Source organism: Sitophilus oryzae, unplaced genomic scaffold, assembly GCF_002938485.1.
Source record: "Sitophilus oryzae breed Bouriz unplaced genomic scaffold, Soryzae_2.0 scaffold_1179_pilon_pilon, whole genome shotgun sequence".
NCBI lineage: Eukaryota > Metazoa > Arthropoda > Insecta > Coleoptera > Curculionidae > Sitophilus > Sitophilus oryzae.
The window spans coordinates 2,453,834-2,480,238 of NW_022145814.1; the positions used below are offsets into that span (position 1 = coordinate 2,453,834).

The 26,405-nt window shown below is 31.1% G+C and overlaps 1 protein-coding gene across 3 annotated transcripts in view; it reads left to right on the forward strand.

Annotated features, from left to right (window-relative positions):
* Nucleotides 1–26,405, forward strand: part of LOC115891351 (dynamin-like) — a 93,572-nt gene that overhangs the window by 36,710 nt on the left and 30,457 nt on the right. For all 3 annotated transcript variants that reach the window (XM_030911801.1, XM_030911802.1, XM_030911800.1), the window contains exons 5-14: nucleotides 2,810–3,002; nucleotides 7,065–7,274; nucleotides 11,034–11,241; nucleotides 14,380–14,517; nucleotides 15,893–16,050; nucleotides 18,483–18,589; nucleotides 18,761–18,945; nucleotides 22,317–22,430; nucleotides 25,545–25,745; nucleotides 25,805–25,979. In XM_030911801.1, coding sequence (XP_030767661.1) covers nucleotides 2,810–3,002; nucleotides 7,065–7,274; nucleotides 11,034–11,241; nucleotides 14,380–14,517; nucleotides 15,893–16,050; nucleotides 18,483–18,589; nucleotides 18,761–18,945; nucleotides 22,317–22,430; nucleotides 25,545–25,745; nucleotides 25,805–25,979 — 1,689 coding nt within the window. The remainder of the gene's footprint in view (nucleotides 1–2,809; nucleotides 3,003–7,064; nucleotides 7,275–11,033; nucleotides 11,242–14,379; nucleotides 14,518–15,892; nucleotides 16,051–18,482; nucleotides 18,590–18,760; nucleotides 18,946–22,316; nucleotides 22,431–25,544; nucleotides 25,746–25,804; nucleotides 25,980–26,405) is intronic.

Consider the following 26,405-nt stretch of genomic DNA (forward strand, 5'->3'; position numbering starts at 1 on the left):
GGCAAATAGAAGGTTAACTGAGTTTTGTCAGTGTTTTTGTAAAGCGAGTTTGTTTGGTGTAAACGGCACTCATCTACCCAGTTTGTTTGCCTATAAACACGTGTAACAGTTTAACATTCTATAAACGTTGAGACCGAGACTTTGAGTCTTTTTTCAACTTTTTTAATTTAAACCAGGTTTCTTTGAGAAGAATGGACGCCTTCTTTAAATTACTGTCATTAATTTAGAAATTTAAAAAAGCTGTCCATTAATCCAAAGAGACTTGGTTTATAAATACAAAAGACAAAGCAGTAAGACTGTAAGTCACTGACACACGTGTTTCGCTCCTACGAGCATCATGAAAACTGTTTATCTAGTCTGAGTCAAGAGTGTTGTTTTAATATGCAAGATGCGAATGTGTGTGGTGTGACCCTAAAGCCGGGACCTTATTAGTCAACACCTCACGCGATGCCACGCGATGCCACGCTATCCCACGTGTTATTGCGACGTGGAAATGGCTGTACACAGTATGTACCAGTGTTTACGAAAATATTAGAAGTATCGATACACATACCGATATTAGATTATAATCATAATACCAGTACACCAGTATATTCAGAATCGAATATCGATATTATTAAATCAATCTTTTGGGGATCAATCTTTTGTTGCCGTTTTGTTCTGGATCTATTTTGTTATATCCGATGTTGAATCGATTCAAAATATCGATTTTTTATTTTTGGGACATCCCTATATCAATTACAGAAGTAGATAGCTGCGGGACTAGAGATGCAAGCGGGTAACAACACGCCGTAACACACGTCGGTGAGATCTGGGACCGACGAATCGACCATCATACGTGGCATAGCGTGTTATAGCGTCGGATGGCGTGGCGTGTTGCCTAGTGTGTACACAATACATATAATTAAATGGAAAAACATACGCACTGATCTACATAACGTGGGGTAGCATGGCATCGGCTAATGGGGTCCGGGCATAACTGTATGTTTCTCTAATGCTGCTCGTAGGAGCAAAACACGTGTTACAAGTCTTATTGCTTTGTTTTTTGTATTAATTTAGAAGTATAAGCACTTAAACATTTTTATTGTGCATATGTCGCGAAAAACTTATTATATACTTGTAACTGAGTAACTGAGTAATTGCTCATTAGGTACTTAATAAGTTTGGGTTGGGTTACATTAAATTTAAATGAATTCTAGTGTTTACGGGTCATTGAGAGACATTGCAGATCGAAAATTCAGAAGTAAATAGAGAAAGAAATATTAATAAATTTTAGAAAAAAAAACATTTTTAAGAACAAGCTTTTATTTAAATACACTAAAAGGAAAAAAAACTTTTTCTTTAAAACTTTTATTATGAACTTATAACGTCATTACACAATTTTAAAAATATTATAAAAGCTTGTCGTGAGATTTGAGTGTACATTTGCACTCATAAAAGTCTGGTACGACAACTTCATCTTGTCATTCCTGGTCTAGTGGTCTATCATAACACAAACTTTCAAAATGAGACAGGGTACACACAGGTTTTAGTTAATTTACTTGTTTATCGATGTAGAGAAATCTCGCGACAAGCTTTTATATAATATTTTTAAAATTGTATAATGACGTTATAAGTTCATAATAAAAGTTTTAAAGAAAAAGTTTTTTTTCCTTTTAGTGTATTTAAATAAAAGCTTGTTCTTAAAAATGTTTTTTTTCTGAGATTTATTTTTTACTTTTTAGTTATGCTGGTTTCTCAGTGCCACACACTTAAACTCAATTTTTTTCTTAAATAGCTTCCTATGGCCATCCTAATAATATGTATGTCGATTTTCATTAAAAGAGGAGAGCTTAAAAAAACGACAGCTGTCAAATTTCACAGTTCAAATGTGAGACAAATAAAATGAAAACCGACTATGGGGTAGGGGGCATCCAATATATCGATATTTATCAAAATCGGACAACTTTGAAATTTTTTTGACAGCTCATTTTTTTTTTCATTTTAGCCCATGGCCATCCTATATATCGATTTTTGTCAAAATCGGACAACTTTGAAATTTTTTTGACAGCTCAATTTTTTTTCTTTCATTTTAGCCCATGGCCATGCTATATATCAATTTTTATCAAAATCGGACAACTTTGAAATTTTTTTGACAGTTCAATTTTTTTTTGTTTCATTTTAGCCCATGGCCATCCTATATATCGATTTTTACCAAAATCGGACAACTTTGAAATTTTGACATGTCATTAAACTATCATTTTTTCAAGATGGCCGTCCATATTTTTTTTTCATATGTATATGCCCACAATATACCTATATACCATATATAATTTCAGCCCGATCCATTCATAAATAGAATTTTAAAAAATCAAAAACCTCAAAAATGGCGCCATTTTGACAGCTGTCAAAAATTCGGGTCATGCCTTGCAAAAAAATGTATTGTCATCGGGACTGAACCTACATGCCAAATTTCAATTTCCTACAATAAAAGCGAGTGGTTCTAATTTAGCTTACAAGTAGATAGTTACATACAAAGCAAGTTAAATAAAAGCTTATAAAAAAGACACAGACAAAACAGATTAACTTCTTTACACTATTTATGTATGTTTAATACCAATTGATTTTAAGCGATGCGCAATTGTAGCAGCATAAAATAAATTTGTTAAATTGAACTAAAGTCGGGTATTTCTAAAATCACTTGGGCTGGTTTAGGGTTGTTGTTTTTTCAGACGATGTCGACAGTGGTGCCCACAAGGGCAGAGCTGAAATAAAGATCCTTAGCTGACTTTGGAAATGCTTTTATAAACATAATATTATATTATTTTAGGTTTTAGAACAATTGGCGTGATTACGAAGTTGGATCTTATGGATGCTGGTACCGATGCTCGTGAGATTTTAGAAAATAAACTTTTACCTTTAAGAAGGGGTTATGTAGGAGTAGTAAACAGATCTCAGAAAGACTTACAAGGAGGAAAGGATATCCATGTTCAAATAGCTGCAGAAAGAAAATTCTTTATGAGGTAAACTGATTATCTTCATATAATATATAAGGTATAAATGCATAAGTGCAAAAAATCGGGTTGTGGTTGTTTAAAAATAAGAAGCAATTTTCAGATAAGGTTTTTTATTGTGAAGTTCTCTACATAGATAATTTGGCAAATTTTGACGTATAATTAGTGGAAAAGTTAAAAGTTTGTTTGCGCTTCATTCAGAAGCTCCAAATTAGTGGAATACATTAGTGGTTTCAATTAGGGTAGAAGTTTGTTACTCTAATTTCAATGTAAACATTCAGAACGTGCAAATTAGTGGTAGTAGTTTTCAATTAGTAGAAAAAGTAAAGATTCATTGAGAACCTCGCAATTAGTGGAATAAATGAGATTATTAGACAGTTAAAGCACGGCCAAAGACGCAGGCGTAAACGTATCTTTGACATGTACGCTTGCGCAGTGAGAAATTCACTTGCGTTTACGGATACGTGATACGTATCTTTACGTGCCTTTACGAACGTACAAAACGCAAACGTATTGAACCGAAGGAGTTTTCACCCGAATGATGCCCAATGTACAAATTCACAAACAACTTGTTTTCACAACTGGCTAATAATTAAGTTATTTTATAAATTTTGGAGCCAGTGTAACAGAACTATTTTATTACAATAAATTAGTATGAAAATATTAAGCATCATAATAAACTCATTTTGGAATCTATTTAATTAAATACTAGTTCTTCTACCAAACCAAACAAATAACAATATTTTCATTTGGTTTACAAAATATAAGAAGGGCTTATTGTCATAACATGATAAGCCACTCAACCATAAATCAGTTTTATTAACTAGTAACTAGTGTTTTTCTTGCCTTCTTTCCAACAAATTTGTTAGATAAATACTTAGCCAGTTAAAGTAAACTATCTCGAAAATGTCTTCAAATTTATATTTATTAATATTTATCTAATAATTCATAAATATAGATTTGTGGAATATCATATTATTACAATAAGCCCATCAATATGAAAAGTAAATTTGACTATACAGGGTTGTTCACCACATACGACACGGAGTATTGTAGCTAAACAATTAGATTTTTACAAATTGTAGGTTTTGGGTTCGTTGAAGGACTATTACAGTTACAATTTAAAAATATTTTTACAAGATACAGAGTGTTGTAAACCAAATAAATAAGAAATGTCAAAGTTGTATTTTTTTAAATGAAAAACCCTGAATATTATTACATTTTTAGTTTCCACGATTAAAATAAAGGTAAATTTGATTAAGGCTTACCGCATTTTAATCGTACCATTTCTGAAACATTGACGTATTTGTCAAAATACAGTAACAAATTTAATGTTTCATTGCTCTAAACGCATTTAAGTTTTTAAAACCAAATATTTTACTGAAGTCTTTCTATTTAGTAATTGTTTTGTGATGTAATAATAAGAGTTATACTACCTTATACAGAGTGTCTAAAATTTTACTTTAAATCATTGCTAGCTTTAAACGTCAATAACTTGTTTAATTTAAATGGAACACCCTGTATATTTTACGAGAACTAGATGCAAAATTTAATTGTCTATCAAAATTGTATTATACTGTATTTTTCACAGATTTTTTACTCTTCAACTTTTCCTAAAAAATACATTTTCTTATAATTTAAAGCTATTAATTATTTAAAATACATTGTTAGACAATATAATATCTGATCAATAAATAAACTTCAGTAAATATTTAGCATTCTTAGCTTAGCAAAACTTTCATATCTTGAAGAAATATTGGCCTTATATTTCAAAAACGGCAAGGTTTAAGCACAGATTACAGAATATATTCTCTACTCTGTGGTTTAAGTGTGACACACCTTAATGAAATATACCTTTATTTCAATTGTAGAATCTAAAAATAAAATAATATACAGGGTGTTACATTTAAAAAAATACAACTGTAACATTTTTTATTTATTTGAAACACTCTGTATCTTGTAAATATATTTTTAAATTGTAGCTCTAATAGTACTTTAACGAAACCAAAACTTACAATTTGTAAAAATCTAATCGTTTAGCTACAATACTCCGTGTCGTATATGGTGAATAACCCTGTATAAGTAATCACAACAGTGGCGGACTAAGGGGGGGGGGGGGCGGAAGGGGCGGTCCGCCCCGGGCCCCTTCTTCTAGGGGGCCTCCAAATCTTAATAAGTAATTTTTTATTCAACTGGCAAACAAGGCCAATTCAGTAGTTATAAAGCAATTTGTAGTTAGAGTATGCAAAACGTAAGTATTCGCAAACTATACAAAGTATAAATGGAAGTAGATATTTACTTAATTATCAATTATTAGGCCCCAGTAATTGTCAATGGCATTTTTCTATTTACGAAATTAAATCAAGGGGTAATTTTCTTTGTTTAGAATATCGAATAATTATTATTTTTTATATTCGAATAATTATTATTTATTCTTGGACCTATATATTTTTTTGCGGTATTTACCTGGGACGGTCGCGAAAGTAACGCGGCTTATATGTGGAACCGGTATTCCCATCACTTTGTCATCATAAATTGCCATTAAATATATGCGAACATTCACTCGGGGATTGTTTTATTACGTCAAATTGCATTCGTTTTTCAATTTAAAAATATTATTATAAGCTTTAAAAAAATTAATGTTATCGTTTTTGAGGCCTTTTTGGAGCTGGGGCCCTTAATCCTCTGGTCGGGGCCCGTCGCGTCGGGTCCCTACGTAAAAACGGCACTGCCGATGAATAACATATTTATATCTACGGTATGTCCGCGGATTGTCTTCATAAAATTTTTTGCTTGTTCTAAAATGGTAATTCCTGTTTATACTTTTCCAAATTTCCATACCGTTTTAGAGAAAAATAAAAAAAAAACATGAAAATGTAGTTGAATTTTTGAACTAGTAAAAATAAAACGCGTTTCTATGGTAATATAATTTCGTTCGCATTTTTTGATAGATTATTATTGACAGAATTTTAATTAAAGTTATATTTTTTGCTGTTTTAAAATGTTAAAGAAGCACAAAATTTATTTAGTCCAATGCTACGAAAAGGGTGATAATAGTATCGGAAAATGTGATACTTTAACATCAAAAAATATGACGTTAATCAAAATTAATTATGTATAACAATCTATCAAAAAATGAAATCGAAATGATATTACCATATCCTTTTAATTTTTAGGACTTTTAAATTTTATAGGATTTTTTTGGGGAAAAAATTACATTAAAAAACTACATTTTTATGTTTTTTTTTTATTTTTTCTAAAACGGTATGGATATTTAGAAAATTATAAACGCCATTTTACAACAAGCAAAAATTCTTATGAAGAACGCATTTCTTTCAAAAAGTCAATAATAAAAAAGTTTTTCCTTTTATAAAGACAATCCGGGGACATACAGACTGTAATAAACAGGGTTTCCCAGAAATAAGTGTATATACAGGGAGTCCTAGAAATAAGTGTATTTTAACTGGTAGAATATTTCAACTCTAGAAACACGCCTATGAGATTTTTTCCGCGAAAAAAAATTTGAAAACTCGAAATTTTTTGAAAATGTTTTTGTGAATTCTTTTAGTTTTTAGTTAAAAAATATAATTTCTTGTTAATATGGCAACATAGGTATTAGATTCAATTTACAAGAAAGAAAATGCGGAAAAGATCCAGTGGTTCAAAATTTTAGCAAAAATAATTTTGTTTGACATTTTCGAAATAAAATAACTCCGTTATTCTGGACTTATTTGAAAAACGATAAATAAAAAATATGTTTCTTATATCGAGATCTACCACTCCTTAAAATACTTGCACTTATTTCTGTGACACCCTGTATATATATATATATATATATATATATATATATATATATATATATATATATATATATATATATATATATATATATATATATATATCGATTTTTATTACAATTAGTACAGTACATAAATACTTGAAATTTGTCAACCATTATACATACGTCATTCAATCTTTACAAAATGTGCAGACCGGGGGCCACATTTAGCTTTGCCGCCCCGAGCCCCCGACAGGCTTAGTCCGCCACTGAATCACAACCTTTATTTTTAGTCACCCTTCCTATCGTCATTTATCAGACAAATTAGGAACCATTTATCTCCAAAAAACGCTAAACGCTCAACTAACTAGTCATATAAAGAACACCCTGCCAAATCTACGAGATAAGCTACAGAAGCAGTTATTAGATTTAAGTAAGGATATAGGAGATTTAAAAAGTTTCAAGCATGACGATCCAACTTTGAAAAGTAAAGCTCTTTTACAGTAAGTAAAATTTTATTTATTTTATAATTTTTAGTATTGTTTGTTGTGTTGCTATTATGTAGTAAATGGTATTAAGGATAATCTAGCTGTTACTGACTTTTGATCATTGAATAATAAACATTTTAATATAATAATTCATATTATTATTCATATTCATATTAAACGGTTTATAGACAATACAGCATATAGTACAAATTTTTATTTTGTCTTACCCGTTTTTGATTTCTGTGATATTATATAGATTTTATTATTCTTAAGCTTATAGGATTTTAAGATTATAGCTATTAATACAATGCACGTTAATAGAAAATAATTTTGTATAGAAACTTTTTGAACTATTGATGTATGGTATTTTTAAGCTGTATTCTCTTTTGAAATAACGTTTTGATGTTATTATATTCATAAAAATACTGTTAACTATTATAATAAGTCATAGGAAAATGCTGGAAATTCTCGTTTTACGTGTATGTTAATATTAGTAGTTAGCAGGGGTGGATGGGGAAGTGGAAACCGGCCCGAGAAAAACAGACAACCGGCCCAAATCCACAAAAAGAAAATGATCATAACGAAGAAACATATCTTATTTATTAATACAAGGTGTCCCAGAAATAAGTGCAGGTATTTTAACTGGTAGTATAGTTCCACCCCCCGGAAACACGCCTATGATGTTTTTTTTCGCAAAAAAGAATTTTTTGAAAAATGTTTTGGAAATTTTTTTAGTTTTTAGTTAAACAACAGAATTTCTTGATAATATGGCAACATAGGTTTTACAAGAAAGAAAATCCAGAAAAGATCCAGTGGTTCTCAAAATTTGAGCAAAAAAATATTTTTTTGGAAATTTTCAAAGAGTAAAATAACTCCGTTATTTTGGACTTATTTTAAAAACGGTAAAGAGAAAATATGTTTCTTTTATCGAGATCTACCACTCCTTAAAATACTTGCACTTATTTCTGGAACAACCTGTATAGTTCTTATCACGAAACTTTTCCTCTATAGTTTTGTACATTTGGCATCTTGTATGATAATGCCATGGCGCAAACGAAAAAAACCTAGGCAATACCTAGGCAGTGGATATAAATGTGTTCTGATGTAATGTTATGTTACAGTCCATAATAAGAATATTTGGATTTTCGACACATATTAATATTTTATTATCTGATCTAGTTTAAACCTTATTTAACTCTTCTCTGCTGTCTCAGTAATTTTTAGCAAATTAATTTTAGCAACATTTTAAACAACAATTTAGACTTGGCTTTTAGTTCTCAGACTTGACTTTTAGTTCGTCCCCAATTCAAGCCAAGCATATACATATATGTTTTCTCCGTCAACCGCAGAGTTCGCGTCAAATTCGTCCACCTTCTTACAAAGGGGAGCTCGATAAATATTGCACCGAGACCCGAGGCCCCCAGTTGTCAATCTACGCTATCGTATTCTTAGTATACATTTAGATCGAGACTATTTAAATTTACCTAATGCTATTCATCCTTTTTTTTGCTGCCAGCCAGTCATATTTATTGGTTATTAATAAAAGAATATTGGGTAAAATCATACAGGGTGAGTCTTAAATAAGTGCAAATATTTTCAGTGGTTGTATATTTCGACCCCAGGAACACGTCTATGAGCTTTTTTTGCAAAAAAGATGTTAAAAATCGAGCATTTTCTTTTAAATTTTCCTGTATATTTTAGAAAACTTTTTAGAACTTCCTGTTCACCGCAAATTTTCCCACGGTATAGTTTCTTAATCTCTGATATTACGGCACTAAAAGAGATGCAAATACCGAAAAATTGAGGTGGCTCAATTTTTTTTTTAAAATCTATTTTTTTAAATTTCCTAACTTTAATAACTCGATTTGACTTATTTGAAACTCGATAAAGAAAATATATTATGTTTATTTTATTGATATCTACCACCCCTGAAAATATTTGCACTTGACTCACCTTCTATAATAAAAATTTTCAAACTGAACAAACAACAGATGATTATTAAAATTATAAGTGTCCCAGAGAAAGACATTTTACAATAGTTATTTTACAAATTGGTGTTTATGTTTAAAAGCAACTGACGATTATACTGATGAAAATTTATTAGTTATAATAGTTATGGAGCCACTAAGGATCTTACGTCACTTAAGTTAGAAGATTAACCATTTAATTTTTGCTAATCCAATCTTTTTTGAGCTCTGATAGGGACCGGCCCACCGGTCCATTTTTCCACCGGCCCACCGGGAATTTTCCCGTTTTCCCATATGGCCCATTCACCCCTGGTAGTTAGTATATTGAAACAAACCTTTTTATTACATAAACTAACTACATTATACAGGCTGAGTTTTAAACAAGTGCTAATATTTTTAAAGGTGGTATATTTTCACCCCAGAAAAAGTCTATGAAGTTTTTTTATGAATTTTTTTAAATGTTGTATTTTTCGAGTATTATTTTTATTTATTAGTTTTTATGTTAGTTACACACAAATTATATTTGACAATAAGCTTCCTAAAATGCCAAAAAAGACGAACGAAGCACTTTTGTATAAAGGTAAATTATGTGCAATTATAGTTTTAATTTTATACAGTTTTCAGTGATCACTTCTATTGTCCCAGGAATACATCCTCAACCCTTTCTTCAGTTCCATTCTTATGCTTCACTTCTTTAAGGTCTTCTTCAGTAAGTTCACTAATATGTGATTTAAGGATGTCCGTTACATCTTTGCTGATGTAAATCAATAGATTTATCTCCAGACAATGAGTTTCTTAAATCAGCAATTTCATTAATTTAATATGTCTTGGCTATACATGTATACCGGGTGCGTCTCAAAAGCGGCTCACCTCTATAACTTTTTTTTTGAGATAAAAAAAACTAGATTTGGTATGTTAGTATATGCCATATATTAGGAGTGATGACGTATTCATTTCTTTTCGGCCACTTCCTGTTTCACCGGAAATGACTACAACATTTGATTTTTAAATGGCATCCTCGGTATTTTTTTACTTTATTCAATAGAAAATGACTAAACTAAAAAAAAAGAAACATTTTCGTTTAAAACAAAATTGTAATTTACATTTCAATCTAAAATGCCACGGCTGTGTTAAACACATTAATTTTTAATTAAGGAGCCTTGGAAAATAGATTTGATCGTCGTTAAAAGATGCCCAAATAGTATTTTTAAATATATCTCAATTTTTTCAAACGGAATGAGGGTGGCTCATTAGCATATTTGGAAAAAGCATTTTTTTGCGAATAATTTAGTACCACATACTCGCAACTCGACAACAGTTGATTAGTTCTCGTATTGAGTTACATACATATTAATAAAATCGCGTATAAGGTGAACCGGGATAATAAGTCATACGTATCAAAAATGCAAACGCGTATAAGCGAAGCCGCGTATAAGTATTTTGCGTAAAGCGAGTAACTCCTGTATACCATTAATACTCAGAGGTGGATAAAATTTTAATTCAATTAGGGTGGGTTTACATGCATCCATCATGCGTCTTCCATCGTTCCGTCACTCCAATCATATTTAAGTATGAGCTGGAATTTTTGAAATAAACCGATAAAATTACACAAAATCAATGACGGACGATGCATGACGCATGCATGTAAACCCCCACTGTTCGTTATGACAATTAATGTACTTGTCAACTGTCAGTTGATTTTGTAAACATGTCACAAGACAGTGAAGAAATTAAAAATGTTGTAAGGTCTGTTCCACCGCAAGTGAACTTTGTCGAAAAGTAATTAAATATTTGTTTTCTTTTCAAGAATGATTCAGTGTTTCTCTGTAGAATTTGAGAAAGCGTTGGAAGGGTCAAGATCCAGCGAAATAAATACGAGCGAATTGTGTGGCGGGGCGAAAATAAATTCCTTATTCCACGAGAGATTTCCATTCGAAATAGTCAAAAAGGAATTCGATGAGAACGAGCTTAGGAAAGAAATAGCGATAGCTATATGTAATATCCATGGGATTAGGGTAAGTATCGCTGAAATTAACTTTTGTCTTTCATATTTTGAGGTAGACATAATAGTTGAAGTTTAATTCGAATATAGCTACTCTTAGTTTTAATATTATCGTCTGAGTTGAAATTCCGTTGGAAAACCGGGTTAAGCAGAAACAGCAGTGAGGTAGGGAGGAACTCACGGGCCCGTGTTCAAATATTTTCTGGGCCCCTTGCGGCCCTCAGCAAATAATAATATATTTTTATTTCTTTTATTTTTTAATAAAAGAGAGTCTTTAAACTTTATATTATAATAATACATATTTTTCTAAAAGAAACGCAATAAGTAAAAATTGACATACATACTAAAAACAAACATATTTTGGAAAATTTTATGATATATCTTCAAGTGCTGAAGAACTTTTACTTCTTGTCCCAATTCTGCATGGAAATATTTGGAAAGTACAGGGTGTCCCATTTTAGTTGAAATCATACGGTATTTCCGTTATTCGTGAAGATATAAGGGTGGGGTTACATGTGCCACCTTTTTGTCAATTTTTGAAGATGCTGTCAACAAAAATTTCATAGCCCTCTTCATTTCTGAGCTACAGTCAATTTTAAATATTTGTTTTACATAAAAACTTCGTTATTTCAAATACAACGCTATGTATTTTTTAAAATAAATCGAAGCAGATTTAAATGCTCTTTCAAACTATTTTACGGTTTTCTGTACCTATCTGGCTCAGATTTTGAACAAAAAGCGATTTTTCAATAAAATGGCAATCAAGATGGCTGGTGCCGCCATGTCAATTTGCTAGTGACAGTTAGTAGCTATTTTCAAAATCGACATTATTTTATGGACTTTATTTAAATTTATACCAGTTCACTTTTATTTAATTTACCTGCAATAGTTTAATAGGTAAGTATTTATTATTTTATCAAGAAAAACAAAGAAGTAGTTCTTTGATTTATATTACGATGAATTGTAGATATTTGGATTTTCTATAAAAGAGCCAATTAAGGCAAATTCATTTTCTTCACTTCCAACGACAGGTTTCTGCCTAATAGATTTTTCATATACCACACTATTAAGCTCTGCGAAATAGGAAAAGTAGTTTTTCCAAGGAGCGCTTGTTAAGAAAATTCATATTTGGATATCTTTCAGCATAAACCCAGCAGGCCAATAAGTAATTGTCCTCACAAAATAAAATCACTAGTAACATAGCCATTCCTTCCTCCAGCAGATACTGCTTCATTTTTCTTGATAAAATCATAAATAATTACTTATTAACCTTAGTGTAAGTAAATTAAATAAAAATAACCTATTATAAATTTAAATAAAGTTCATAAACTGTGCTAACATGCGTGTCACTAGAAAATTGCCATGGCGACACCAGCCATCTTGACTATAATTTTATTGAAAAGTCGCTTTTTATTCAAAATCTGAGCCAGATAGGTATAGGAAACTCTAATATAGTTTGAAAGAGCATTTAAATCTGCTTCGATTTATTTAAAAAAATACAGGGTCTTGCATTTGAAATAACAAAGTTTTTATGTAAAATTAATATTTAAAATAGACAAGCAATTTTTGATACCCCTGTATACATTTAAGGAAGCAATAAAAAATTTTAGTAAAGTTTATTTCTCTGGCTTCAAAGTTAACACAAGAATGAACTCTGAAAAGTAATGTACAGGGTGTACTTTTTTATTATTCCATGCATATTTAAATATCTTTAAATATCTCAAAAACCAAATCATTTAAACATATTAAACCCTCATAATAAGAAATAATTCTGAAAAGTAATATACAAGGTGTTGACAAACTTTTTTATTATAGCATGCATATTTAAATATCTTTAAATATCTCAAAAACCAAAGTATTTAAACATATTAAATCCTTATAGTAAATGCCTATTTTATGCCTAAGAATCCAAAAATAAAATGAAATACCGGGTGTTCCATAAGAAAAAATATAACTTTGGTATGGATCTTAGTTCTGACACAACCTGTATATTTCAAGATAATTTTAAATTATGCAGATTGCCTTCCCACATATACCCATAAAATATTTTGTTTCTACAACTTTCCGTTTTCGTATAATCAACCAAGGCGAATGAGGTGGGCCACCCTGTATTTTTAGGGGTATTTCTTTATGCAGAACGTAGATGCAAAAATGCTGGTACATACTTTTTATGGGTGATGAACCTCTGTTGCGTTTTCTCATATTACATATTTCTTTTGAAAAGTTTATACAGTGCTAAAATAATACCAACAAATGGAATAATTTTTCTATTATTTAGTAAATACAAAAATGTTTATGCGGAATTATTTTAGAAAGCCCAATAAAGGTGAAGTCTCTTATGCATCCGATTTCCTATGATACGATTTTAATCTTTGCGTAAAGTGCTATTTGCATAACTTCGGTTAAACGTATCCGAAACTTCATAATTTAACTTTAATAAGAAAAACCGACAGAAGGAGTAGGGGTTTTATATTTTCTTTTTTAAAAGAAAATATAAAACCCCTACAAGGTTTTTTTTTAATATCAAGTAATTACAAAAACTACTTCCTCTAGGAGACGCGAGATCTTGTCGTTGGTGTGGTAACTCCTAGTCAGCTGCTAGGGGCACATTACTTTTTTTCACCCTCTGGCACAAGACTTTTTTCTTCTAATCGATATTAATTTGAGGAATATTACATATCTAATATAAATAAGGTGTTATATACTTTTATATCTTCATCTTCAGTTGGATGAAAAAGAAAAACAGATTACTCAACACGAAACCTGAAAATGTTGGGTTTGTAATAGAAATAGCAGGAAGGCACTTATAATAATTTGTTACAAGAAATACGTTTAGCAGATGAAGAAAAATATTTCAATTACTTAAGGATCACCAGCGACACTTTTTCTAAATTACTTAATATAAAATAATAAAACCACAACTCTTTCTCGCAGTTGTCAGTGTCAAAGTTAAATTATAAATTTCTGGATACGATTAATTGTAGCTATTTGAAGCGTACTTAAAATTAAAATGCACGATTACATCGTCTCATCGGAAATCGGACACATATGACTCCACGTTTATTTTGAGAGTGCTTATATCGGATAAGATTGGAAACATTATTTTTGTATAACATTGTCTCTGTCGTAATAAAGTTAAATTTTGATATAGATAGGACTATTTACTCCCGATCTAGCTTTTGATGCAATAGTTAAAAAGCAAATAGAAAGACTTAAAGAGCCATGTATGAAGTGTGTGGACTTGGTCGTAGCAGAACTATTGAACGTAATTCATTTATGTTCCGAACGAGTAAGTAACTATTTTATCTCTAGGACTCGTAAAAGATCGGATTAGTACTGGTAGACAATATTTCCAAAATATTTAGTTTTTCAAAAAATAGGTTATACACATTATTTATTGTAACTTTAATGGCCATAGATAATTTTTCTCAATTTTTTATATCATTAGAATTATGTTTTTTATTTATGCAGAAATCTTCTTTAAAGTTCAACATTTTAAGAAATATTTTAAAGTATATTTTAATCATAATGTGAAGTAAAATAATTGTCTTCTCATTGTTCGTTACTTCTTTATAGAGTATTACACAAGGAACTAAAAGAAACGTAGGTATCCCAGGCTTATAATAAGGATATCTCTCTTATGTATACCAATATATATATAAATGAGAGAATATCTAAAGATAATTATGATTATGTGTAATATATAGGGTGGTCCGAATTGTATTCCGGAAACTTTGGCAGCATATTCTGCAGATAAATACCAGTAAAAAAGTTCGTATGTTCGTATGTGCTTAAATGCTTATTTTCGGAGATACAGGGTGTAGAAGTTTCAGTTTTTTTTTCTATTTTTTTCCGAATAACTTCTATGCTGCCGAAGCTTTCGGAATAGAATTCGGAGCACCCTGTATACAGGGTCCAGCAAAAGTGAGTCGGGCATTTGTAGCTCCTATAATAAAATAGTTAACTTTGTTTAAGTGCAGACCTAAAGTATGTATTAGAATGTATTTCAAGAAAATATTCTAACTTCTACAGGGTGGTCCAAAAAAGTGTGAGTGGATCTCGATGATTTTTTTTAAACAAAACACCCTGTATATTATTGCAGTTTTGCCTTCCTTTCTGATCACTTTATATAATCCTAAGATATTATTAAATATGTTTTGATAGTTTTAGAGATATTAACAAATAAATAAAAAAAATATTTTTTCAGCTTTTTTTGAAATAATTATTAAAAATAGAAGATATGTCCTGAAACCAGAACTATACTAGGTATTTACTATAGTTGGTCTGTACTTTCTAAACCATACAGGGTATTGAAAATTCAATGCCAAACTTTTTAAAATATAAAATTGTTTTTCTAATACCTTGTATAATATCATTTATTTGTTTTTTAAAGTTTAAATTCAAAGTATTTTAAAATTTTTAGCGGTTTAAATAATTTTAAATTGTAGCTTTAGTAGTCCCCCAATGATCTTACGATGACACTCACAATTTCTAAAACTCATTTGGCTACAGTACTCCGTGTCGAATGAGGTGAATAACTGTATGTATTCCATTACCAAAAATGTTTACCTACGTTTTTTTATCTGGAATGTACTCTAACCGATCTTTTGCGATTCCTTCTTGACTTGCCATCGTGCTGCAACGGTAAATTTAACTCTAATCAGATGTCCCGTTATCCCTGCCTTAGAGACGCCGTCGATAGGATAATATCGGCTCAGATCCGAACCGAAGAGCAAAAATGTAGGGATCAAATTTTATTGTACATCGATTGCCAGCTCAGCTACATGAACACCAACCACGAGGATTTCATTGGATTCGCAAAGTTAGTCGTATTGTATTTTACTGTGGAGATAATATATTGCAGTTTGTAACGTACTTTTCGGGAATAATCTGTCATTGGTATTGAAAATAAAAATAATGGTGACTATACCTGTAAATAATTTTATTTTCAATACTACTAGTAAAGGCGTGTTTACACGAGTCAAGTTAATTGATTAAGTCACTTGCCTTCAACTGACTTGAAAGCATATTATATACTTGATTCAAAATGGCGACAGTGCGTAAGGCCGTAGGTACTCCAAACTGTCAGAATTTTAGGAATAGAATTAGGAATTATTGCGTAACAGACGTAAAAGTTAAAATACACCCAAAAGAAGCATATGGGTCAGAAAATTGATTAACTACAGATCTATTTATGGTGCATCCAATAATTTAATACCTAAGCTACAGTCAGGAAACCCTAGAAATTACAAAAAATATTAAAACCCCCTGCTCGAAATGTTTCACGAAATATTTCTGGAAATATCCCTGTGGCGGATTCATCTCTTCAAAAAAGTCCTATAAAAAAAATAACGAAACGTTAAGCATTTTTTTGTCCGTTAGGCAAATTGTTTTTAAAAATGCCCGTGGATCATACTTTTGTTCACATCGGGTCAATCAATCATTTTCCCAATCAGCTCGATATATTGATGATGTAACCAATATTGCTCATCAAGCAATATTACTGTTATATTAATCAATTAAGGCCGTAAATAATCATAACATATACAATTTTATACCGGATGTGTCTCAAAAGTGGCTCACACCTATAACTTCTTTATTTTTTCAGGTAATAAAACGAAATTTTGTATGTTAGTATATGACATAAGTCTAACATAAGTTATACATATGTACATGACATAAGTTAGGATTGATTGACGTATTCAATGGTTTTAGGTCACCTCCTGTTTCACCGAAAACGACTACAACTTTTGATTTTTAAATGGTACCCTCGGTATTTTTTTACTATATTCGATATTATTATATTTCGATTTATAATCTGAATAGAATGACATATCATGTCAACTTTTGACATTTTGGCTTAAAACAAAATTGTATATTAAATTTCAATCTAGAGTGCCATGGCTGTATTAAAAACAATAATTTTTAATGAAGGAGCCTTGAACAAATAGATTTGATCGTCTAATGTTTTTAGTGTCTTGTCCTGGTCGGTTACTTTTAACGGACGTATTAGTACCCAAATCGTATTTTTATTCATATTTCAATTTTTTCAAGTGGAATGAGGGTGGCTCATTAGCATATTTGGAAAAAGTATTTTTTTACGAATAATTTGGTATCACACACTTGGTATTTCGAGAGAGATTATGTGAGTGAATTATTAACTATGTGAGCCATTTTTTAGACGCACCCGGTATATAATTCATTATAATAAAATTAAATAATAAAAATATTGTAATTATATTCCTACAGATTAAGGGAAAAATGTTGTTTTTAATATCTACTATAGATGTTATAAACGCGTGTTCAAATATTAATCTTGTGGAATATACGTCAACACAAAACGAGATGTAATTAACGAAATATCATCGTAACAACAAATATTTAAGAAACGTCTAGGTTTACATATTTCACTGAGATTTATGAAAAAAGTTATTTGTCTCGGGTACAGATACCGACACGTCGTGGAAGTAGCTCGAGACAAAACGAAATAGAACGAGATAACAGGAGACAACTGAAAGTTGACAAAAAAAAAACCCTCACCTCCTTCTCCGCAATTTCACGAGTAGTTTCGAGTCGTTTTTAAGAAATGAAAATAGGCCAAGACAAGTCGAGACAGCAGGAGATAAGCCGAGACGAGACAAAGTTAGGCGAGGAAACGCGGCTTTTCCTGCTTGGGACTGTTTTCCGTACAGTGTATATAAAGTGTATTATAAGGATGGATCAAACATCAAACTAATTTAATTTAAATTAATTTTTTATTGCAAAAAGTTGCATCACGATTAAAAAACAAAGCACATTAATGCCTAACGCTATTTATACTCGGTTTAAGTTAGAAATGACTCTCCTTTAACTAATTTTGTATTTTGGATTCTGTGTGTTACCATATAAACTCATATTTTTCATAAATATTAATAAACTTCTCAGAATTTTCTTGTGACCACATACTTGCCGCCATTTTAAAAACACCACTTGTACGCCAAAAGTTAAACAGTTTCTGAGACTTGAATCAACTCACTTGATCAGTTGATATGATTCGTGGAGTTTAAATGGTCATAGTGCATTCATGCGAATTAAATTCCAGTGATTTGATCAATTCAGTTCACTTGTGTAAACGCGTCTATTTAAAATGATTCGGTGTCGAAGACTATCCTAAAATATTCGTAACTGAGATAAAAAATATGCCACATAATACGCATATATAATAATATATATATATAGTAGTTTAGTTTTTTTTATTTCAAAAATTCTTTTTAGTGCGGAAAACCAAGCAAATAAATCTACTAACCGCTCGAGAGCCGTTCCAGGCGATCAAATTATTCGCAAAGGTTACATGCACGTACACAACCCTAGTTTTATGAAAGGTCAGTGATTACATTCCTTTTTTTATTTTTATTTACATAGAATATATCTATATTTAAAATTGCTTTTAAAAATTATGATTTAAAAAAATGCTCTTGTTATATTAAATTAGTACTAATCACAATTCTGTTTTTATTTTACATATTTCCTCTCTAACAAAAACTTCTTTTAAGGTTCTAAAGAGTTTTGGTTCATTCTGGCTTCTGAAAATATTTCGTGGTTTAAGGATAGTTCCGAAAAAGAAGTTCAGTATATTTTGCCGACAAATGGATTGAAAGTTAGAGATTTGGAGTCTAAATTTATCTCGAGAAGACACACATTCGGATTATTTCACGCAAACGGAAAAAACATATATAAGGTAATTTTTTGGAAGATACATTATATTTAGCCGACCATACCAATAGGTATGGTAGGCTATTAAGATCGGCAAAAAAAAGTTTTTTAATTTCACTCAAAATGAGTTATTTGGGTCATAAATGACTTAAATATAAAATATTTTTATGGTGTCTGTCTGTCTGTCTGTCTGTCGGTCCGTCTGTCGGTCCGTCCGTCCGTCCGTCCGTTCGTCCGTCCGTCCGTCCGCCATCTGTAACACGGTAACTCAAAAACCGCTGAACCGATTTTAACCAAATTTGGCACAAAAGTACTGTGGCAGCCGAGAATCTGGCCATTAGTTTTTGGTGGGGGTGGGGGGTTGGTAAGCGGGTATGGGAGGGGGTTAAAAATTTTAAAAAATCGTAACTCCAAAATTACAGTAGCTAGCGAAACGCGGTTTTCAAATTAAGATTAGGAATAATATTTGCAACAATATTTGTAATAACATCAAAATCAGTCAAAGTCGCAGTTTTCGAGATATTAACATATTTTAGTATGGGCGGCTATACGTGCCTCCCGGCGCCAATTTTTTTTCCTACAATCTATGTAAAACAGATAAAAATGCACCATTTACTCGTGCGGTAAAGAGGTAGCTTATTACACATGATTTGGTAGCTTATTACACATGAGTAGGTAGGTGAGTACGTATATACGACAGTTCTGTCCAATAGTAGAGCTGTCGTTATATATACCAAACCAAACCAAACAAACAAATCTTTGACATTTCTCTTATATTAATAACATTTTAAACCAGGTAAGGTATAGCTTAGATAAAGGAAACAAGTTTAGACTAGAATGCTCGGCTTACCACCAAAACTTATAATCATTGTTTTTGAGCGCTTACGCTGTAGGGAGCTGCTATAGCGGTTACTAAAAACAACAGCAAAACAAGAACAGAAATAATTTTCTCTTGTCAAAGTCAGAATCTTTAAAAATTATAAAAACTTTTAAAATTTAAACCGCCCTCATTGAAAAAATACCGAGAAGTGTTTAGCGCCCATATTCAATGTAATTATTGCCATCTTGTGAGTTTAATTTAAATTTTATTTACTCAAACCCGTGATAATTGCAAACTGTGAATTGCAAAAACCATCATGGATCATTCAAAGGTATTTCATACATGTCCTTATATAAAATAAAGTTTGTGATGCTGTATTATATAAAGGCGCGTATTCATCTGAGCACGAACGCGAACGAGGCAAGGCGAGGCAGGACGAATGCCTCGTTTAACCTTTGAAAACCGCAAATTGAAATCAGGCCGGATAGCGAACGAGGCACCGATCCACGGCCGTGCGGCGTGCGGCACTGTCGGCAGATAAAGAAACATGACAGGTGATGATTTAAGAGTTTCCTTAATACGTCAACCTTTTCTTCCAAAACATCTGCAAGTTCGCCCCAGGCATCCTCTTTTTTTATAACATCATAGTAAAGTTTCATAAGTTCGCTTTTCATATTCTTTAATTAAAATTAACGTTTTTTCATTACTCCAGTTCATACTGCAAGTTTATTATGACAAAAACACATGAACCAAAACAAATTTAACGAATTAAAGATTTAAACGGAGGCGCAAGGCAAAAATACAAAATTGCCGTCCACATCGAACCGAATGGTACTCAAGTTCCCTTTGATGTGCCGACTCGCTACGGATGGCAGCCGAACAGCCTCGAATCTAACCGAGGCAGTTTGCCGCTCCTCGGAGACCCGTCCACATTCGTATGCTCGCCTTGCCTCGTTCGCGTTCGTGCTCAGATGAATACGCGCCTTAATATGCTGTATTTTATTATAAAAAAATTAAAAGAAAATAATAATGAATTTGAATAAACAATCTTTGGCGACATAATTCAAAAACTTTGGAGAGCGACCATTGTAAGAATAGCGCCAAATAGTATTTACATTGTCCTTATGGGCACTTTCCAATCTAAACTTGTTTCTTTTATCTATGAGGGGTATAGTACGTAACTCGTGTTGTAAATATATGTTAGAATTTTTTTTTATTCATTCTAAAAAAAATATATGTTACACATTTATAAATCATTCTTTCCTGTCATTTTATATCTTTTTAACGACATAATTAAGCAAATCTGCAAAAAATGTCTATACCTCTGTAAGCCTCTCTCGCCACTGCAAGAAAATCTACAAAATAAAATAGTTATTTGCTAGTTAACCTTGCTGCGTCAAGCCAACGGAGACTAATTTGTCAGCAGTGGTTTACTAATAATCAAATTTACCTAACGGACAAAATATTGCTTAACTTTTCGGGAAGTATATCTCTTCCCGTCCTCAAGGGTTTTTATAGACGTATCTGTTGAATAAACTAAAGTGTTCTTGACTAGTTGTATTTAGATATTTAAACGGTTGTTTATTAGTAAACCACTGCTGACAAATTAGTCTCATTTGGATTAACGCAGCAGTGTTTACAGAAAATAACTATTTTATTTTGTATAACGAAATATCCAACGAAATACCCATAGGAGTTTTTTACAGAGAAACCGTGTCACTTAAATCGTCAAAATAAATATAATCGTAGCTTTGACCAATTAACTGTTGCCAGTTAAATATGTATGACGTGTCCAATACAAAAAATAAATAAAACTAAATTAGTCTGGTAAAAGTCTATCCGACGAGACAGAATGTTATGAAAGTGACTGGATAGAATCTCAGCAACAGGAAACTGTGTATTATTTTAAACAGTCGGTAAATTGTATTTTCTGTAATTTTATATACTAACCCTGGTCACTTTATTTCTTTTGTCTGTACTTTAATGCATACAGTCAGACAGAGATAAACGACTAGTTGATAGACAAAGCGACAAAATAAAAATTGGTATACAGTGTTGCCGGTTCGTACGAAAAATAAAATAATAAACGAAGATAACATGTTTTATCTAAGCTATTCAATAATGCTTTTTCTGTTACACATTTGCTTAAGAATATATTACAGCTGTAGTTAAATGAGTAACTAACTGTGAAAAATAAAGTTCCAGCTCTAGATGCAACATTTTTCGTAAACAGTACTCGTGCGGTTTGAAATGTTGATGCAAAATCAGGCAATACCGCATAGAAGAAATGTATCAACCTAACTTTTATCTCTTTTTAATACGTTTGATTTTTCATTAAGCCTGTCTACATCACTGTCTTACACGTTAAAATCCAGACCACGCAGTTTCGATGACCAGATTGGTATATTTCTTAGATGGTGCCAATATCACTATTTCTAGAATAGTGTGGTTCCTTGTTTTTTAATGTACTTTTGAATTAAAATAACAGAGAAGTGTCACTAGCAATATTCTATCTTTGGATAGACTACACCTTTGGACTACATAAGTAATTATAAATATATTGGAATCCTTTGCAGGATTATAAACAGCTAGAATTAAGCTGTAGTTCTTTGGATGAGGAGGATGCCTGGAAAGCTTCTTTATTGAGAGCAGGCATTTACCCAGAAAAACATGCCGAAGAAGGGGAACAGGTAATTCGATTTTTAATAGTAATAAAAAGTTTATTTTTGTTAGTACGTGAATACACCGTAAGATCAAAAAAAAAGGCGTCCAGTTTGCTTAGAAATGAACATCGATGACATTCCATATAATTTTACATATAAAATGACAGCGATCTTCATTTCATAGCCATCGCTGACGCCGTTTTTTTTCGATCATACAGTAGAGTACCTATATTCCAAAGTGTTTACAACAAGTGGGGACATTTTTACACTGGATTTTGTAATTGATATTATTTAATATTTTCACATTTTGCATAAAAGTTTATACTGTTTATTTTCAAAAATTAGTTGTACATTTTGTCAGATATATACAGGGTGGTCTGAACTGTATTCCGGAAACTTCGGCAGCATATTCTGCAGATAAAAATAAGTAACCAAGTTCGTATAAATGTATGTCTTAAAATGCTTAGTTTCAGACATACAGGGCGTAGAAGTTTCATTTTTATTTTGGGTTTTTCCAAATAAATTCTGAAGTAACGTTAACATTTGGATGAAAATCGGTGTCTAGGAGTTTTTTGACATGAGAAATTTAATTTTCATTTTCACAAATTTAATTTTAACTCCTACTGGTAGAGGGCGCCACCTACATGTGTTTTAACTGTTTTGAAGCGTAAAAACTTTTTGTCCGTACCTGTATAAAACTACCGAGGAAAAAAATATACATCTCTATAACTTTTTACGTAAACAATATCTCTTTGTAAAAATCGCTACGAGCAACTGTTCTTAAGATATTTAGAATAGAAATAGACAATATATGTGATTATTGACGAAAAATAAACACATTGAGTAGATAGTTATTTCATTGAAATAATAAATTTGGGAAATTTTTATTTTTTTAAATTAATCGTACATTTTTCTGCAAAAAATGATGATAAAACAGTTTCTGTTGAACTTTTGGCACAAAAACATTTCAAATTTATGATTTCAGACTAATAACTATTTAGTCAACATGTTTAATTTATGTCAATGATGAAAGGTATTGATAATTTCGATTCCAAATATCTCGAAAACCATTACTCGTAGCGATTTTTACCAAGAGACCTTTTCCACGTAAAAAACGTCGTAAAGGTATATTTTTATATTAGTAGTTGTATACAAGTACGGACAAAAAGTTATTACGCTTCATATCAGTTAAAAAATATGTAGGTGGCGCCCTCTATTAGTAGGGTGTCATATTGACATCAAAATCAAATTTCTCATGTCAAAAATCTCCCAGACACCAATTTTCATCCAAATATTGACGCTACTTCAGAAATTATTTCAAAAAAATCGAAATAAAAATGTAACTTCTACAACTTGTATCTCCGAAACTAAGTATTTTAGGACATACATTTATACGAACTTTTTTACTTTTTTTAATCTGCAGAATATGCTGCCGAAGTTTTCGGAATACAGTTCGGACCACCCTGTATAAAATCATTTACAACAATCAAAACTGAAATAACATAATATTATATAGAGAAGGATAATCATAATTGAAATTAATTTGTTAATTTTAACACTATTTTTTGAGGAGAGAAGCACAGTAAATGGCTCATAATATTATTTTATATATTGCCTATAAATAATAAATTTATAATTGTATTGTGTTTGTTATTGTCAGTTTAATTACATTCGTAGGTTGTCTGTTGTTTGGATTTAATTTTGAAATAGGTAAAAAAATGGAAACACTGCGTTTTAGCCATCAATTTAGAATTAATCGAGAATATTCAAAATATTTTTTGGTTCAGGTTTTTTTTTTGTCACATTTAAAGTGATATATTTTTTGTAGTTTTATCCCTATTTTCAGGAATTTTTTAACAAACTTATATAAATAGGTATATCACCTTTAATAATTCCTAAACTCAGTTAAAAAAAATGTATTTGGTTTATTATTCAGGGTTAATCGAAGGGTTGTTTTGTATACTAACTTTAAGACACCCTAGGCAACAATTTCGTGGGTAAATTTCCCTAAAACATTATTTTTCAGTCAGAACCTTGTCTCTTGAGCATTTTGCTTTTTGGTTCATGTCAATACACAATAAATGTCTTGGTTAATTTTTAAGAGCGAAATGAACTTGCCACAACAGTTTCCAATTTAGTAAATTATAATTTCTTTTTGGTATTATTTTTCAATATGACAAAGTCATTGATTATTACTACTATGAACTGCCCAGCATAATCGACAGATCTGAATGCTATAGAACATCTTTGGGAAATGCTTGGCAGGAGGGTTAGAGGTCGCGAAGCGGCACCAATTTCAGTACATAGACTTTGATTGGTCCTTAAAGAAGAATGGGAAAACATAACGTAATATGATATATGCAGTCTCATTGACACTATGAACGGATGTCTACAGGAAGTTATAGCAGCCAAGGAAGGCAATATAAACTATGTATTAGGGTATTTTTGCAAATCTTTTCTGTTTCTATACTTGATTATTACAGTTCTTTTCTTTAATATCAGTAGTTCAGTTATCATTATTAATGTTAAGTGTCAAAACTAGGACTATATGTTATTCTTTAACGCTAGTTTAATATAAAGTATCCAATGCAGCGTAATATGAAATTACGACAATATAGTCACCAAAGCCTACTGGTGGTAAGTTCATGTTGCTCCTAAAAATTAACCAAGGCATGTTTTGACACGAGACAAAAAACAAAATGCTCAGGAGACATGGTTCTGACTGAAAAATAATGTTTTAGGAAAATTTGCTCACGAAATTATTGCAGAGGGTGTTTTAAAGTTAGGGTAAAAATCAACGATAAACCCTGTACAATAAAGCCCAATATTAAAGTATGAAAATTGGGTTAAAAATAAAATACTTAAAATTTGACGGAACAATTTTCCGTAGCGTTTTTTATTTTGCATGTATTTTAGAATAACTGAAAACATTTAGTCTGTTATGTAAATTGAGGTTTAAATCTATGTGTGGATAATGTTGCATGCTTTTAAGACGTTAAGCTTGATATGAGTAAGATATGCTTAGGGCCATAAACTATACGCTGACATTTTACTAGTGTATAAATAAAATATTATAGAAAAAATCTTAAAAATGTGAATATACTTAATTAATACACTTTAACTGAATAACGGTATTCTTAGGATGAGCAACTGAACAATTCGGATCCACAATTAAAGAGACAAGTAGAAGTAATTAGGAATCTCGTTGACAGTTATATGAACATTATAAATAAATCTACAAAAGACCTAATACCTAAAATGATCACATATTTATTACTGAATTCAGTCAAAAGATTTATTAACGAAGAATTGTTAATTCACATATACTCCAGAGAGAATCAGGTATTTTAATATTTATATAATTTTTAGAAATCAAAATTCTAAAGTAAAGAATATTTTAGCAACAATTAATGGAAGAATCACCAGAAGAACTCAAAAGGCGTGAAGAGAAAATGCAGATGTATGAAGCTTGTAAAGAAGCATTAGACATTATATCTGAATGTTCGTCTAGTGTTAATAGTAGATTTCCATTTGTTGACGGACAACAACATACTGTATCAAAAGAAGTAAAATCAGGTAGGCATCAATCCGTCTCTATCTCTCTCTCCCTCCTCCTTTCTCCCCCCTCTTTGTTACCGTTTTGGAGTTACGACGTGTTTCTCAAATTTCTAACAAATCGCTGTAACTTTTTTGTTATGGAAAATTTTGTATTTTTATGAAAACATTTCCAAAGCACCTTTTTACGTAAAATTTAATGGTATAATTTTTTTAAAATTAATAATTTAAGAGCCATCAACAGAAAAAAATGTTTTTTATTAAGACACCCTGTATATTTTAATTTAACTGAAAAGAACTTAACACTCGATGTTTTCTTATTAGTCCCTTTCGAAATACAAAATTTTTAAAAGTTTTAACTGGTAGGCTTTGGACCTCTTATTGATGGTCCCCCCCTAATGGAACTCGAAAACATATTTTTCCAGCAAGACTAGGCACCGCTTCAGA